General features: G+C 54.4%; 1 protein-coding gene across 4 annotated transcripts in view; it reads left to right on the forward strand.

The window, feature by feature from the left end:
• Positions 1-788: 788 nt before the first annotated feature.
• Positions 789-17,985, forward strand: part of RFX1 (regulatory factor X1) — a 33,584-nt gene continuing 16,387 nt past the window's right edge. For 3 of the 4 annotated variants that reach the window (XM_070416188.1, XM_070416189.1, XM_070416190.1), the window contains exons 1-4: positions 789-996; positions 10,011-10,352; positions 17,057-17,166; positions 17,387-17,470. In XM_070416188.1, the coding sequence (XP_070272289.1) occupies positions 10,052-10,352; positions 17,057-17,166; positions 17,387-17,470 (495 nt within the window). In that variant the 5' untranslated portion in view covers positions 789-996; positions 10,011-10,051. Of the gene's footprint in view, positions 997-10,006; positions 10,353-17,056; positions 17,167-17,386; positions 17,471-17,985 lie in introns of all 4 variants that reach the window. The other variant, XM_070416187.1, reaches the window with a different exon arrangement.

The raw sequence follows: 17,985 nt of genomic DNA on the forward strand, positions 1-17,985 counted from the left end.
CTTTACGGGGCTGGGAGGAGGGAGCGGGCAAGGCGGCCACGCGTCTGGCCGGTCTGGGCGGAGATGCCACGGGTTGGGTCGCTCCCGGGCTGGTATCGGGCTGGGGGCTGGGACCTGGGATTGAACCTGGCCTCGGTTCCCCAAGTCTATCTCATCGTCACCGGGCGAGGGGGAGAGGGAAAGAGCCTCCCGTGACGTAATCGAACCCCGAGTCCGGCCTCCGCCGCTAGCGTCACAGACGAGCAGCGCTGCGTCACCGCATTCCTCTCGTGACTTTAGTGCGGGAGGCCATGAACTGGCCCACGGGGCAAAGGAGACGTCTAAAGAGAGCGCTCTCTTCTTCCTCACCCTTGTATTTGGTAAGACGTTTATAGTACACAGGAGCGGACTACCACTCCCAGCTAGCCTTGCGTGCTGCGCATGCTCGCGGCCTCCGGTTAGAGAGCGCGGCAAACCTTTAGGGGAGATTGACGTCCTTTTAGTCGAAACAGAGGGCAGTTTTACAGCCGCAAGCCATAGGCCCCACCCCTTTATTCTTAGCCGCTGCTTCCTTGCGGGAATGACGGGCTCGGCTACCTTTGAGGGTTCAGTTTCCTTTGATGGACATTCCTGCCGATTAATCAGATCGCCGGAAAGTCAAGAGGGTGTTGAAAAGCGTGCTTTAGGACCAATAGCTTAGCAGCAGGGCCCAGCACTGTCCAATCACTCCTCCCGGCGTCGCCAATCACCCGGGACCCCGCCCTTGCCCGTGACGTAAGTAGGGTGGGTAGCAACAGTTGCCCCGGTGAGGGAAACGGAGGCGCCATAGCCACGGTAGTCGTGGCGACCAAGCAACCCGGCAACGCGAGTCAACAACAACAACCGCCCGGCCGACCCCCACCCCCACCCCGATCCCCGACCCAGCCCGGGGACCCCGGCACGTTCTGTCCCCCTCCCAACATCGCCTCCGAGACCTCTGGAAAGCCCTTCTGCGGACAGAAGTGGGGAGAAGCCAAGGTAACCCGGACGGCCGGGTGGCGGGCCGGGGAGGACGGCGGGGCTCCGGCGGCGGGTGTCGCTGTAATCATAGTCCCGGGGGAAGGGGCGGACGGTCAAAATGGCGGCGACAGTCGGGGCCGTGGGGGAGGGGGGCCGGGGCCCAGCTGGGGCGACACCACCCGCCCTAGGCCCCGCAGCCCGGCCCCCGCGAGGGGCGGGCGCTCGCTGGCCCACGGCGAGCGGAGGTCGATGGGCCCCAGCGGGGGGCTTTTATATATTAGGAGGTGTGGAGGGGCGGGCCTGGGGAGGTTGGGCCAATAGGAGCTAAGGAGGAGCGAGGCGGGGCCGAGGTCGGTGGGCGGGGCCAAGCCTTAAGGTGTAGGCGGGGCCGTCCTGTGCACCCTGGAACCGGGTGGGGCAGTTGTCGCGGGGCCTTACCGCTCTCCCAAGCGGTGGTAGGCCACCTGTGCCTTTTCTCTTTAGCACCCCCCTAGTTGTCCCCAGGACTCAGTGCCAGCCATAGCTGCTGAGTCCTCAGTTTTTCATCCTGTAAAATGGGGAGAACCCCCCCTTTTTTTTTTTGCATTTCAAGGATTCCTAATTCTTTTCATGACTTTCTCTAGGATTCATCTTTGAACTTTTACCCCATCTACTGTTTCTGAATGTGTTTGATAGATTAACTATTAGCTAGTTTCAATTTCACCCCTGCAGTTTCCTCCGAAATCTGCCTTCTCTCTGAGAGGAGGCAGTTTCAGGGAGAAGCTGTGGGCTGGGAGGATGGCTTTAGCCTGGAAGATTTGATTTGCAAAAATCGAAGCTGATGGTAGGGAAGAGTGATCTTGAATGAGTTAGAGGAACAGAAACTTGATTGCCTCTCTGGGGGCTGCTGTCTTAGACCAGGTGGGACCATTCCTAGCTGTTCTGCCCATCCTGGTCTCCCTTTCTGGGAACGGGTAGCAAATGGTGCCTGAGGAAGTTTCTTAGATTTATTACGCTTCTTCTCTTGGCGAGACACATGTTTTTGTGTCAATCAAGTTGGTGTCAGTTGGGTCACATGTTACTGAGGAGGTACCAGCCTCAGGGCCACGTGGGCAGGAGGGAGTGGTCACCGAGGTCAGAGGGAAGGGGAAGTGAGTGTTCCACATTTGTTAGAGGAGAATCGAGGGACTGCTTTGCCAGACGACAAGAGCTGCCAGCTTGGAGAAGAATTTTTTTTAAGCCAGCCAGGCCAAGTCCACTTTCCCTAGCCTCCATCTTGCTTTGGAGTTTAACATCAGCAGAGCTGAGTGGCTATGTGCAAACTGCCACTTCTTTAAAAAATCTTTTTTAATAGGTTTTTATTGATTTTTCATTTTTTAAAAATATATTTTATTGATTTTTTACAGAGAGGAAGGGAGAGAGATAGTTAGAAACATCGATGAGAGAGAAACATCGATCAGCTGCCTCCTGCACACTCCCCACTGGGGATGTGCCCACAACCAAGGTACATGCCCTTGACCGGAATCGAACCTGGGACCCTTGAGTCCGCAGGCCGAAGCTCTATCCACTGAGCCAAACCGGCTAGGGCTGATTTTTCATTTTTTTAAGAGAGGCAGGAAGAGGGGGGAGAGAGAGAAACATCAATCGGCTGCCTCCCATCAGCACTCCAACCAGGGATCAAACCCGCAACCTAGGATGTACCCTGACTGGAAATCGAACCAGTGAGTTTTCGGTGCACAGGATGACGCTCACCACACTGAGCCACACCAGCCAGGGCCAAACTGCCACTTTTAAAATCAATCAAACTTCAAGGAGAAGGGTCGAATTTCAGGCTCTCCCAAAACTCCCCCCCCCCCCCCCCCCCCCCGAGAATTTAAGATGAGGCTAGGGCAGGGGGTTCACTTCTGCAGGGAGTTTTCCTCGGCCAGGCCCTCTGAGAGTTGGTGTAAGACCCCTTGAAGGTTAGAAAATTTTCAGTAAAAATCTAGAAATAACCAAATTGCCAGAAAGATCACCACCTATTAGAAAAGCAAATTTTGAGCAGAAAGAGATGATTCTGATTATCTACTCTTGACTGTCACCCACCTCCCATAACTTTACATTTATTTCTTAAATATATACTTTTATTGATTTCAGAGAGGAAGGGAGAGGGAGAGAGAGATAGAAACATCAATGATGAGAGAGAATCATTGATCAGCTGCCTCCTGTACGCTCCCTACTGGGGATTGAGCCCACAACCTGGGCATGTGCCCTGATCTGGACTCGAACCTGTGACCTCCTGGTTTATAGGTCGACACTCAACCACTGAGCCATGCTGGCTGGGCAACTTTTACATTTAAAGGGCTCAAGCCCAGAAAGTCATTTGACTATGGTAGGAACACTGGTTTGGTTTGCTTGTCCTTGAAACAATCAATTTGCTTTCTAGCTTTGCTCTTGGGCAAGATACTTAACTTCTCTTGTCTCCAGTTTCCTCCTATCTGAGCTGGGGGCCAGTGATCATTGGTAATGATTTTAATCTCATGTTACTGTGCTGTGGGTTCCATGAGAGATTACAAGTTGAGCATCAAATACACAGTAATTGCTCAAATTATGTTAGCTGTTACTATTATGATTGTCACTTCCTGCTCAGCCCTCAGAATTACACTGTTTGCATTTATTTTTATCGTTTTGAATGGGGTGAGAGCCTAGTGGCTTGAAAGGTTGATTCGCTTGCTGGGCTGTGGGGCTGGTGACAGGGATCTCAGGAGCTGGATGCCAGGACTACTCTCCTAAGGCCCTTCTCTGGCTTTAGGAGAGTAGCCAGAAATAAAAATTGTCCCTGGCCCCGGGCCCCCACTCAACCCCAAGCTTTCCAGGAGTCAGCTGAGTAAGCTGGGGGTGTGGATATCGTGGGAAGGGTATTTCTGGAGCTGAGGTCCTTGCCCTCCCCTCCCCATACACCCCCTAGCATTTTGGGGCTGAGGATAGAGGATGGGCCAGGCACCAGGAACGTGGCCTACAGGTAACAACCGCACAGTATATGTTCTTCCTGATCTAGGGGCTCATTCTGGACCAGGAGGCATCATCCACCTGTGTAACACAAGCCTGCTGCTGGCAGAAGGCAGTAACTTTTTCTTTTTCTTTCTTTCTTTTTTTTTTTTTTTAGAGAAAGTAGAAGGAGGGGGAGAGAGACAGATAGACAGACATCAATGTGTCCATGGTTTGGTTGCCTCCTGCATGCACCCTGATCGGGGCTAAGGAGTGAACCCAAAACCTAGATACGTGCCCTTGACCGGGAATTAAACCCATAACCCTCCAGTGCTCTGGCTGATGCTCTAACTGCAGAGCCGCACTGGCCAGGGCAGCAATAACTTTTTCACAAAGTCTCACCAATTAGTAAATTCTAACTGGCTTTTCTTTTTTTAAAAAAATATATTTTATTGATTTTTTTTACAGAGGGGAAGGGAGAGGGATAGAGAGTTAGAAACATCGATGAGAGAGAAACATTGATGAGCTGCCTCCTGCACACCCTGTACTGGGGATGTGCCCAAAAGCAAGGTACAAGCCCTTGACCGGAATCGAACCTGGGACCTTTCAGTCCACAGACCGACACTCTATCCACTGAGCCAAACCAGCCAGGGCTCTAACTGGCTTTTGACATTCACTAGCAGTGTGTCCCCAGCCCACGGACACTCATTTGACAGTAAAAGTTGAGCCCCCACTGTGGTCTAGGAGCTGGGGTTGGAGTGATGGACAAGGTTGGCAAGATCTCTGCCCTTGGTGTTATGAGGGAAGAGCAATTATGAGTAAGGAAATAAACAAACAGAGAAATACAGGGCTAGGAATCAAAAAACAGGAGTATGTGTTCCAGAGTGCTAGGGGGAGGGAGACTTGAAATATAAGAAGGTGACAAATGAGCTGGGACCTGAATGAAAAAAAGGAGCCAATGATGGAGGTGGAGGTGAGGAGAGCATACTTATAGGGCAGTGATGGCGAACCTTTTGAGCTCGGCGTGTCAGCATTTTGAAAAACCCTAACTTAACTCTGGTGCCGTGTCACATCTAGAAATTTTTTGATATTTGCAGCCATAGTAAAACAAAGATTTATATTTTTGATATTTATTTTATATATTTAAATGCCATTTAACAAAGAAAAATCAACCAAAAAAATGAGTTCGCGTGTCAGAGGTGTCAGAGGTTCGCCATCACTGTTATAGGGGGAAGAGCTGGTGCAAAAGTCTTGAAGCTGGAGGATGGCTGGAGCATTTTAGGAATGAGAGATATTGTGGCTAAAACATCCCGAGTGAGAAAGGCAGGGACTAGAGGGGCAGATCCCACAGGACCCTATAGGTCATGGGAAGGGCTCTGAATTTTACCTTCTCTGTGATGGGGAGCCTTGGAGCCTTGTGAATAGTGTTTGTATTTTCAAGGGACCTTACAGATTATAGAGGTAAGAGTGAAGCCAGGAGCTAGTGACAAGGCTGTGGCAGGGATCCAGGCAAGAGATGATGGCAGCTCAGACTTGCATGGTGTTGATGAAGATGGAGAGAAGTGCCCAGCCTTAGGATATATTTTGGAAGAATTATTGACAAGTCTTAGAAATTAACGGGGTATAGAGAATGAGGGCAACCTACATCATTATAGTTAATTTCCCCATCCCCTGTAAGTTCCTTATTGAAGCCATTCTATAGATGAGGAGGGTGAGTTTTCTTTCCCTTTCCTTGGAAGGGCCTCATCTAAGATGTAAAACATTTGGTTATAGGATCTGGTGTCCAAAACAGGCCACCAGCTAAGGACACCACCTGTTTTTGTATGGCCCATGAGCTAAGGATGATTTTTACATTCTTAAATGATTGGGGCTGGGGGCGGAGGGGGAATCAAAAGACAACTGATAATATGTCATGACATGAAAATTATATGAAATTCAATCTCAATGTCTAGAAATAAAGTTTTATTGGCACAGAGCCACACTTGTTTACATATCATCTATGGTTGCTTTTACACTATAATAGCAGAGCTGAGTCATTACAACAGAGACTGTCTGCTCACAAAGCCAAAAACATTGACTGTCTGGCCCTGATCTAGAGTCATTCTCCAAAAACATAGCTGTTGCCTTTGAAGACAGGTGCAGCCATTGGTGTTTTTCTTGGTAGTTTCATTGCCAAGGAGTAGATTTGCTTAGTTATTCCTTTGTTTCATGTGCTTTTCTCCATCAAGAGATGAGGAATGCCTCATGCTGTGTAGACATTTGTGACTTATTCCTCTTTAGGGAACATCCTAAATAACTCTGCTTAACCCGGTCATCCACAAATGAAGGAAAAAAAAGCATTCCCTGGCCAATAATTATGGGACATTTGGCATCCTGTATAGCCCCTCCTGGAGACTGACAATAACAGTTCTGAGAAGGCCTCCAATATAAAAGTTGATTGAACTGTTTTATCCATTCTCCTACCCCCCTCCCCTGAACTCAGCCTTTTGTCCCTCATTGCCTCCTCCTCCTGTCCCTGAGTGGAAGGGATGAGGTCTTCAGGTTTTGTATCTCAAGGAGAAGAAACCAACAGAGTGTGTGGAGCTTTTAAAGCCTTTTTCTGGTGGGAAGGCCACAAAGGACGAGCTCTCCTAGGGCTGAGAAAGCCCAGGCCAGGATTACTCAAAAAGTTCCCCCAGGACTACCTGCCTCAGAATCATCCAGGGGTGGGGTAGCTCAAGCAACAGACTTCAGGGCCATCCCAGACTCTGGGCAGCAGGGCCTGGGAACCTGAATTTACCTAGCTCCAAGTGATGCTGATGACATCAGAATCGGGTTCCCCCTCAGGGCCTCCTTCCAAGTGCTGGAGAATGGTGCCTGTCTCCTTACCCTCCGTCCACACCAGGCACAGACATTTGCTGAATGAATAATAATAGCAGCTTCCAGCCTGGCCAGTGTGGCTCAATGGGTTGAACATCATCCCATGCACCAGGAAGTCACTGGTTCGATTTCCGGTTGGGGGATGTACCCGGAATGCAGGCTTGATCCCCAGTGTGAGGTATGCAGGAGGCAGCCCATTGATGTTTTTATCTCTCCCCCTTTCCCTTCCTCTCTCTCTAAAATCAATTTAAAAATTTTTAAAAAATAGCAGCTTCCATTTCTCAGTGTTCATTGGGTGCTAGGCTGATCTCATCAGATTTTTACAACAGCCCTATGAATCGGCTGTTCTCATCACACCCAGGTGACAGATGGGGAAACAGGTCAGTCATATGTTCATGAATTAGGAGACAGGCCATGGTTCATGTCGGTCGATGTGGGTCTGCCACAAGGCAGTTGGGTGATGATTTGCTATAGTACCTTGAGCACGAGAGCTAGGCCAGAGTTTGGACTTAATGGTGTGAGGAACCCCTGGGAGGTGACCTCTCTAATGATGGCAGGAAGGAGTCTGGGGAGGGTGGAGGCTGGAGGGTGGAGGCCATGTGTGTGGCAGACAGCGGCCTCTTGCCTCTCCAGGTGGGCAAGCTCCCCAGGCTGCCTGAGTTACCAGCAGGGAAACACTGAGACTGGCCACCCATCCGCAGTGCCCAGTGGACAGCTCCCCAACTGCCTCTGCCCCTCTGTCCCTAATGACCTGGCCTGGTAGGTAAGGTAGCCCCAGGGCTCTGCCAGCTCTGCCTATGCCAGCCAGCGGAGCCCTACAGCTCCTCCCCAGCCTACCCTAAGCCCAGCAAGTGGGCACACCCAAGTGCAGACAGAAGCCCCTTTTCCTTTGTGCTCCACGGCCAAGAGGCAGGACCTGGCGGCTCTTCCTCTTTCCTGAAGCTTTGTTAGAGGGTCCTGGGTAATGATATGGACCAGAGCCATTTCCTAAGTGCTTATTCTGTGCTGGGTGCTTGGCCAAGCTTGCCCACTCGACCAGACTGAACTCCTCAGCCACCCTGCCTTGTAGTCCTGCCGTCCTCCCATTTTATAGACGGGACACTGGAGGCCCAGGGAGGGGAGGCTCTTTTTCAAGTCACACGGCTAGGAGATAGCCAAGTTCAAGTCCTGGCTCGGACAGCTCTTGGGTCCGAGGAAGGGAAATAAAGGGAAACCATTGTCCTGCCCGGCATCCCTCAGGCTGCTCAGGTGCGCTCCCTGCTCACCATTTCTGCTGCTTTAACAGGGGCCCAGGGCAGGTGGCTAACCTCTGGGAGCAAGGGGTGAAGGGGAGGGGAGGAGGGAGAGGGTTCCCTCAGGCCTCCTGACCTGAAAATCTACTGATTGTGAGAAATAAATGAACCCGGCTCCCTGAGTAGGGCTGGGGGCTACAAGGGCATCTGGAGACCAGAGAGACCTGGATTCAACAACTCCTTCACTCCCTGTTGCTGCACAACCTTCAGCAGCTCACCCCAGAGCCTAGCTTTGCTCATCTGTAAAATGGGCATGGTGGCTCCTCCTTCACTAGGCGGCTGTGAGGAGGCGATCACAGCAAAGAGCTCCTGGGGCTTCTCCTCACGGAGCAGCAGTTGTTTTTCTCCTCTTTCCCCTTAAAAATCCCATTCTTAAGGATTTTTAAGAATGGTGAATACACCAGATGTGAGCTTATTATGGAGAGAGTGCCCTCTGGGCCACAGGACAGGCCCAGCAGCCACTGCTACTTCTGAGGCCCCTCTGACTAGGCAGAGGCAGCCTTTCTGGCTGCTAACCGGTCATGGTTCCTCTCCCAGATGCCGGGCTAGGCAAGGCATCTTCTTGCCAGACTGCAAGAGGGAATCTCAGGCAGGGTTGTCAAACTGAAATCCAGGGGCAAGGCGGGGCAGGGCCATGAAGGTGTGGGGCTGGAGCTTTACCTCTGAACCACTCAAGCATTTGTTCCACTGATCTTAGATGCTCAGGAGCTGGGGATGGGGTGCCTTGGGAGATGGGGGGCAGAAACTCCCGGCCCATCCCCTGCTGAGGCAGTCTGGCAAGAGGGATGCCTTGCCTAGCCTGGCATCTGGGAGAGGAACCATGACCGGTTAGCAGCCAGAAAGGCTGCCTCTGCCTAGTCAGAGGGGCCTCAGAAGTAGCAGTGGCTGCTGGGCCTGCCCTGTGGCCCAGAGGGCACTCTTTCCATGATAAGCTCACATCTGGTGTGTTCACCTATAACTGCCTCAGGCAAAGGCCTGATAGCTTCTGTGGCCATAAGCAGTTTGGGGAAGGGGGTGTGGACCTTTCTGGTACCCCACTGGGAATGATACCCAGCCAAGAATCCAAGCCCAGCCGAAACCGGTTTGGCTCAGTGGATAGAGCGTCGGCCTGCGGACTGAAAGGTCCCAGGTTCGATTCCGGTCAAGGGCATGTACCTGGGTTGCGGGCACATCCCCAGTGGGGGATGTGCAGGAGGCAGCTGATCGATGTTTCTCTCTCATTGATGTTTCTAACTCTCTATCTCTCTCCCTTCCTCTCTATAAAAAATCAATAAAAATATTTAAAAAAAAAAAAAAAGAATCCAAGCCCAGATGGTGGGCACATCGGAAGCTAGCATGGGCTGGCTGACAGACAACTTGACCCAAGACTGTCCTTTCCAGCAATTTGCTGATTAGTCAAGTGCTCAGAGCACCCAGGGTTCAGCCTTGCTGCTTCCACGCTCTGTGGCCTGGGGCAAGCTCTGTAACCTTTAACCTCTCTGAGCCTCTGCTCCTCATCTGGCATTCTGAACCCAAACCCAGATGTGATTGTTGCACAGTTTAAAATGAAATAATGTAAAGCACAGTGCCCAGCCTGTAGGAACCCTCAGAGCACTGTACCATTGGTCCCTGGGTGAGGGCCCAACTGAGTTCCTCCTGGCACAGGGGTCCCCCAGGCACCAGGGGCTGGGACAGAAGGAGACAGGAGTCCTGGGCAGGGCTAAGTGGAAGAGGTGCAGACCCGCCTCGGTCCATACCCAGTGCCTCTGTAGTGATGGGTTGGTTACATTTGGCCGCCAGCCTCGGTATTTAATTAAGTCAGTGATGAACCCAAATGTGTCTCTAGGGAGCCAGGAGCTGTCCCTGGCTTCCTCTGCCTGTAGATTAATTTTTGTTTTTCCTTCTTTTGTTGTTTCTTTTTTTCCTCTTCCCCCCCTCCCCTTCTTCCCAAGGAAGAAAAAAAAGCCTTATTTATTATCATTTTCCCCACTGTTGGCATGGCAACACAGGCGTACGTTACTGAGCTACAGGCAACCCCGCAACCCTCCCAGCCGCCACAGGCCCAGCCCCAGCCACCGCCATCAGCGGCACCCCAGCCCCCTCAGCCACCTGCCACTGCCACCACCCCCCAGCCTCAGTACGTCACCGAGCTGCAGAGCCCCCAGCCCCAGGCACAGCCACCGGGCAGCCAGAAGCAGTATGTGACGGAGCTGCCGGCTGCCCCCACGCCCTCACAGCCAGCGGGCACACCTGCCCCGTCCTCAGTGTCCCAGCAGTACATCGTGGTCACCGTCTCTGGTAAGTGGACATGTGTGTGGGGCCAGGGTGCTCTTTAAACAACTCCAAGAGGAGCTTTGGGGAGCATCCTGCCAGTGAGGGCTGTCACTTACTGTGCCTGTTATCAGGGTGGCAGCTTTCAAACTCTCCAGGATTCCCAGGTGAGACTTGGGGAAGGAGTTACCAGGCCAGACAGGGAGGCCTCTGTGCCCCCGACTCCTCCCCACCAGGGCAGCTTTAAGAGCTGTTTCTGTCTATCCCCAAGTGAGATGTCACTTGAAGAAAGGATTGGGCAGTGGAATTAAAGTTCATAAACATCTGCTGGAGAGGAGGCCGCTGTGCAGTGGTCCTGGCCTCACTGCGCACCAGCGCCTTGGCTGCCCTGCCTCAGTTTCCTCATCCAGAAAAGGTTCCTAATGGTTTCATGCGCTCAGGGGATGTGTGTGAGGTGGGGGCACTTCAGGGAGATTGGCTGGAGGGCCTGAAGGCATCACCTCCCTCCGTTCTCATTTCATTTTTGGCAGGACTTGGGCCAAGCAGGGCTCTTGGCTGGACAAGTTCAAGAGTATGTAGCCAAGAGTTCCTGTTTCTCACTGTGCCCACCCCTTAAAGCCACAGAGCAAATGACCAGGAAACTTGGGTCATGGCACCTGTACAGCCTTCCTAGAGCATCTCACCCACACCCCAGTCTTATCAGGACAAGGCCAGACCGGGCAGAGGGAACCCAGAGCAGAGGGTTCAGAGGCGGTCACTCCCCTGAGGGGAAGTGTATAGCTCAGACCAGGACTGGGCGTTGTTAGTGGTTTCCAGTGTGCTCTGAGGAGGGGGGAGGATGCAGCAAAACTCCCAGTTGAGGCTGGCCCAGATCTTTTGGCGTGAAAAAGGAAGTGGCAGGGGGTCACAGTGCATTCTGGGGGCTGTGGAAGGAGCAGATCAAGACTGAGTTTAGGACCATAGATGATAGTTAAATATGTGGCAATTGACATGACTCCATGGGACTAGGACAGATGCAGCCGGGGCCCTGGGCAGCATCCTGGAGATTCCTGGCAGTGTCAGTGTCCCCAGAGAGGGCCAGGGGGTGGGGCACGCAGGAGCTCAGAGCATTGGCGCTTTACCACACAGATGGTGTGGAGGGATGGTACATGAGAGCCATGCGGAGCACACTGGGTTGAGGCCAGGCCATGGGCATGGCCAGGGTTTCCAGGCCACAGATCTCTGGTGGGTTCTCAGTGCTGCCCAGCAATCCTGCTACATCTTCTCACTAGCATACCCCCCACTGTCCGAGAAACCCACTTCCCCTCTGCCCCCTAACCTCTATCACCTTCCTCTCTGCATTCTTGACCCCTGACCCTGCTGCTGACCGCACTGGGGACAGGGTGTCATCATGTGATGAGAAGGACCCCATCCCCTCCCCCAGCCAGCCTCCCAGCTCCACCTCATCCACCAGCTTCACCTGTCCAGGCCGCCCCCTCTGTGACTTGCTCCTGCCATCTCAGCCTCGTCCTTCGATCCCTATCTTGCATTCTTTCTCACCTGCCCACAAAGATGGAACAGCTCCCATTTTAACCAGGACCCCTACCCCTAGGCCCTGCATCCCCTCCAGCTGCCACTAGTGTCTTCCCTTTAAGTCAGAATTTCTCAAAGGATTTGTCTTTCCTTCCTTACCCCAAGCTCTCTCCCCAGTCACCCATACCTTTCCTCCCAGAGATGCCCTCTGGCCCTGGTCTCCACCCACCTCCCTGCCACTCCTTCTCTGTCCCCTTTGCTGCTTCCTTCTCATCTCTCTGGCCTCATCAGCAATGACCTCATCAGATCTGGGGCCTCCTCTTCACTCCAGTGACTCATCCTTCATTGGGGCCTTGTCTAATGTCTCTGCTTTTAATGCCACCTGTATGCTGACAATACCCATATTGAGGTCTGTGCCCTGGGCCACAGCCCGGAACCCCAGGATCCTATGTCCAGCTTCCTCTGACCATCTACTCGGTTGAATAGGCCTCTCAAGTCACCATGGCCAAATGGAACTCTGGATTCCCCCCAATTCAAACCTGCCCTCCTTTGAGCCTTCCTCGTCCTCATAAACACCACCCCCAGACCCGGGTCAGCTTTGATTCCTCTTACCCATCCTCCAGCAAGCAAGGCCTCTTGGCTCCCCCTCCTAAATCCAGCCATCTCTCCTGCCTCCGTGGCCCCCAGCATGGTCCAGCTTCCACCCTCACCCTTCACAGTCCTCCCCCTACAGCAGCTAGTGGGAGCCTATTGACAATAGTCATAGGTCCCTTAACATTCCAGCTCAACCTAGCTGATTCCAAGGCAGGTGACCTTGGGCACTCTCTGAGAAACCCTGGCCCGGGCTTTCTGGGTCCTAGGACATCTGCTCCTTTGGGCCCCTCCCATAGGAAAGAGCTTTAAACTTTCCACACTTGCTGTGCCCCTGCAATGAGCACCCAACCTCCTAACCCTGGCCTGCAAATTCTGCTGGATGCTCGGCCCCACCTGGTCCCACTGTGCTCTCAAACCCTTGCTCTAGCCTCACTGGCCTACCTGCAGCTCTACAAACCCACCAGGCTCGGTCCAGCCTCAGGGCCTTTGCACTCTCAGTGCTCTCTGCCTGGAGCACTCCACCCTAGATCTTCTGGAGTTTCATCCCTCCTGTTTTTCCAGTCTCTGCTCAGATGCCAACTCCCTGACGCCCATACCACCTCACGGGCACTCTCACTCCTTGTCTCTTTACTTTGCTTTGTTTTTCTTAATATCACCACCTGTAGTGATGACAGTGGTGACATCTGCCTCCATTATCTGTGAGGGCGGAGCTCTGTCTACTGAGTCTCGGTGGAATGGTCGGTGAACGCCCACATGAATGCTGGCCTGACCCCGTGCAGCCCTCACAACTGGTCAGCCCCTGAGCCACCAAGAGCAGGTGGGAGACCTTCCTTGGCACAGGTGGAGGGCTTTGCTCAGCTCCAGGGCATTGCTTGGCTCTGGACCTCCTGGGTGCTGGCTTTAGCTGCCTTCTAATCTAGGGTCTCTAGAGCAAGGGTCTAGAATGGGCGCACAACTCCAGGCCCCAGAACTCCCCAAATCCCAGCCCATCCCCTCTGTTCCCCTCCGTTCCTCCAGCTCCTCCAGTTCTTCCTGGAACTACCCACACGGAGGCCCTGTGCTTAGAGGTCAAGGTTATGCATGGTCTCTTGGGTCTCAGCAGGACTCTTACTAGCTGTGGGGCTGGGGAGGTGCCCCCCAGTCCTCCCACCGTGCTGCAGGGCGCTCTCGGCTATTGGCATGACTCTTGGGATCCCTTCTTTGGCAGTGGCTTAATCATCTTTTACAGTGGTCTTAGGAGATTTCTTTCTTCTGCTGCTCCTGAATCTGGCAGGAGTGAGCTATCCCCAGAAGGGTGTCTGGGTGATGTTTCCTAGATCTGTTCTGAGGAAGGGGAGGTTGGCTAGCACCCTGCAACTGCACTTGCTGCTCTGTCGACCCCTCCCCCATCCCCTTGCAGTGATTTCCTAGGGGGTCTACTGTGACCTTCTTCCAGGTTAGTGTCTCTTTGTATCTAAGGGTGGCCTCTGGGCCATGTGAGCCAGTCCTGGGGTAGGGAGGTGGAGCTGTAAGTGACACCAGCAAATGCAGCAAGGTGCCTGGGGCTCCTCCAGGGCCAGAAGCAATCTGAGCTGACCAGGGACCCAGGGAGTTTCAGGGAGGGGGCAGGGAAGCGCCTGGACCCAGACTTGGAGCCTAGGCTGGCAGCCAGCCAAGGCGGCACCAGAAGGCAGGTCATCCAACTCTGTCCTCATGGGCTCTGCCCTAAGGTGACTTTGGAGGTGATGGTAAAGCAGCTCAAGTTTCTCTGCTCAGAAACCATCTTCTAGATCCATGAATCCCATCTTCAGAGGCCACCAGACTCTTGCCAGAAACTCGAGGTGGAAAGAGGGCTCTGTGGGTCCTGGCAGTGTCCCCAGGACAGTGGAACCAAGCCTGCCTGCCAGGGATGGGGCTAGCCTGAAGCAGGGACCATGTCCAGCTTCTCTTCCCTGCTTCTCTCTCACTTGGAGTCCTTGGGAGTCCCAAAGACTTGTGCCTGGGAGAGGGGCATGGAGGGTGGGGGGTGTGGTTTCTTCACCGAGGTCAGGACCGACAAGGGACCCAGGACCATGGGAGGAGCAGAGGCCTAGAGGTCCCCCTCCCCCAAGTTCTCCTGACTGAAATCATCCCTGGGAGCCAAGGACTAGGAGGGAGAGGGCCACACTACCCCATCTATTGTCCGTGGGGAATGGGCCTCTCAGCTTCCCCCAAGTAGCTCATGGCATTGGAGGTATGAATAGGTCTTGAAGGGGAAGTGCAGGGTCCAGGGAAGATGAGATACTCACCAGACTGAGGGACAGGAAATCAGCTGCCACTGCCTGACTAGAGTCTTGAGACAGTGGGGCCCTCCCTGATCTCATGCACATGCCTAGAATGGAGATGGCAGATAGACAGATGCAAACGCTCTCAGACTCCCCACTCCCCGACACACACACCTTAGGCAAGACACAGGCAGACAGGGGCCGCACAGGAAGCCCCTCATCCGAGGAATAGACTCTGACACCTTACCTGCTCATCTTCCTTTGTCCCAGCCTGGGGGCCACCCCAGGCACAGGAGACGGGCAAGACTGCTTCCCAGGCTTCCCTGTCCCAGGCAGATGTCTGATATTCTGAGGGTCCCGCTCGAGGATCAGCCTTGGCGTTTTCATCAGAGCCTCTGGGCCTAGAAAGTGTCGGAGACCAGCCCTCCCACCCCCTACAACTCACTGCCCACTCCGCGCCAGGCCAAACCTGCCACAGGCCTCCTTGGTTGGGCATCATCCCTTGGGCTGGGCTCCACAGACACCCAGGTGTGCTGGGCTCCTCACGTGACTCAGGGTTTTCTCAGGTTTCTTCCAGGGGGGCCTCTCAGGGAGGGCCTCCTCCCTCACAGCTCAGGAAAGATTCCAGCAAAACAGGAATCCATGCTTTCTGGAACTGGCTGCAGAGGCAGCTGGCCAAGCAGGCCTGGGGTTATCCTAATGCCGGCCCCAAATGTGACCAATGGGAGGCTTCCCCCAATACCGCCTCCCACATCTGGCCACTACTCCCCACTACCTAACACAAACATTCATGTGCTCTGCTCCAGACTTGGCCCCTGAGGTTCTTGCATCTACCTGGGATAGCCCTTTTGCTCTGGCTGGGCCCTTCTCCTGGTATTTCCACATAACCAAGGCCCAGCTCCTTGCTGCGGAGGCTGAGTCCCACCCTGGGATGCTCTGGACCTTGTGTTGTCCCCATAGGCCCCTGTACCCACATGCCTGAGTCTGCACACCACTGCCCATGGGGCCTCGCCCAGGTGTGACCTACGACTCGGAGTTCCATGCATAGCGTGAGATTCATGTGGGCACAGACATGGGCCTGCCTGTTCCCTGCCGGGTGACCTCGGCCAAGTCAGTTTCTTTCTTCCAGTCTCTGTAGCCTTATCTGAAATTAGGGGTAATAAAAGTTCCTTCCATCTCCAGCTGCCCAGGAAGACCCTAGTGCAGCTCCTGGGGCACCAGAAGCACTAGAATTAGTCCTAGCCCTCCTTGTCCACCCTCCCCCCTCCCCCCGCCCCATCTTGCCAGGGGGCCCAGGAAGTGGGGCTGGGACCTTGGCTGCTTGTGGCAGCACATTAGAGGGCAGGCACACGTGTGCCCCCAGCCCCACCCCAACCTCTGGAACTGTTGGGAGCAAATCAGGCCACACAGAGGGGCAGGATAAGTGGCTTCCTGGCTGGGGTGAGGGTCTCCCAGCCCACACCTTTCAGGAACACTTCACCCTCCCTGCCCTCACCCCCAGCTCTTGTTAATCACTCAGTGAAATGTGCATGAAACTCTACCTGTGCCGGTCTGATAGTATCTCTGGGTACCAGCCTCCCTCCTGTCCGTGCAGTGCAGTCCCAGCCCCAGCCCCAGCCCCTAGGAGGCCCTGCTTGGCCACACCTGCTGGGAGGGGAGTGTTTATTCCAAGAGGGCAGCTGGGAGCTCTGCTTCCACTGGGGGGATTAGCTCTCCAAGGTTGCAGGTATAATAAACCTGCCCTCGAGCCCTGCTGTTTCCGAAGAGGTGGGCCAGGAGTGAGGAGCACAGGGCAGGCTCCCCTGGACACAGGAGTGGGGGACAGACGGTGAGGGGGCACCATGTTCTATGATTGCCTCTTCTCAGCTGCCCTTCAGCGTGAGTACCAGCCTGCCCCCACTCCACTGAGGACAGAAAGGCTGGGACCGTGGAGAGGGAGGGGGCTCTCAGCCACTGGCCTACAAGGTCTTCTGGGACCACTCTAATCAGCTGCAATTCCTGGGAAGCCACAGGCCATTTCAGGGAAGGTGGCTGCAGCACCTCTTCCTTCCAGGGCTACCGAGGTGGGAGGCCAGTCACTGCCTGGCTACAAGTCCTGTCTGTTGGGAAAAGGGGGTTCGGCCCTCCAGGCCTCCACTGCATCATGGCTTTCTGGTTACCCCTTCCAGTCTGGCTGTGGATAAGGAGGGTGGGGGTGGGGCTGCTTCTGGCCTCCACCCCAATGAACATGGGCAGGGCTGACCAGGGGGCAGGCAGGACTCTTGCAGAGGCCTGGCCCCATCAAGGGTCTGCCTCAGATTGTATCATCCCATCCACATGGGCTCAGGCTCAGGGTGGGAGCAGGGGCAGAGGCAGAGCAGACCCTATGACTCCTCCTCCCAGAAGGTGCCATGCGGGCCAGTGAGACTGTGTCAGAGGCCAGCCCAGGCTCTACGGCCAGCCAGACTGGAGTCCCCACTCAGGTGGTTCAGCAGGTGCAAGGAACCCAGCAGGTAGGACACACCCCTTCCCAGGGCCAGGTGGGTAGGGCACATGAGGGAGGCAGTGGGGCTGTGGCTAAGGGTACCTGGCCTTCCCACCCTGATCCAGTGCCAGAGCCATCTGCTTACCTGTCCTTATCAAGATGTTCATTTCAGCTGCCCCTCCAACCACCTGGGCTGGTCCTCATGGGGAAGTCAGCACGACTCAGGGCTTTCCTTTTTGCCCCCGCAGCGGCTGCTGGTCCAGACAAGTGTGCAGACCAAGCCAGGCCACATGTCACCCCTCCAGCTCACCAACATCTCTGTGCCCCCGCAGGTAAGTCTGTCATGTCTGGCCCTGACCCTCACAGCCTTCCCAGGGTGCAGAACCAGCCCTTGATAGCCTTCGGGGATCTGCCCTCGCCAGCATCTAGGACATGAGCCCATATAGGGGCTGCCCCACCCACTGCTTCCAGCCGGTGAGACTGTTAGGGCTCATCAGGGAAGGAGGAGCCGCACAAATTACCTTAACAGAAAGAACTACGATTGGCAGTCAGAAAGGTGGCTTGCAGGTCCAGCTGGTCCCCAAGCAGAGAACCCAAGGCCAGTTTAGGTGCCGACAGCCTGTAGGCAGCACAGGGACTGCAAGGGCTCTGCTCTGTCCCCTGGAAGGCTATAGGTGGCATGCCGGCCTCCGTACAGACCAGCACAGTCCTGTCAGGTTCAGGGGTGAAACTCCCTGGACACAAACCCTGGCTCTGCTGCTTATGGGCTCCAAGACCTCAGGCAAGCACAGTTGCTGTACTGAGCCTCACTGTCAACCTCCAAAGTGGGGATAAGGACTGTGCTGCA

This window comes from Myotis yumanensis, unplaced genomic scaffold, assembly GCF_028538775.1.
Source record: "Myotis yumanensis isolate MYYU_CA2020_CCGP unplaced genomic scaffold, mMyoYum1.0.hap1 SCAF_5, whole genome shotgun sequence".
Classification (NCBI taxonomy): Eukaryota; Metazoa; Chordata; class Mammalia; order Chiroptera; family Vespertilionidae; genus Myotis; species Myotis yumanensis.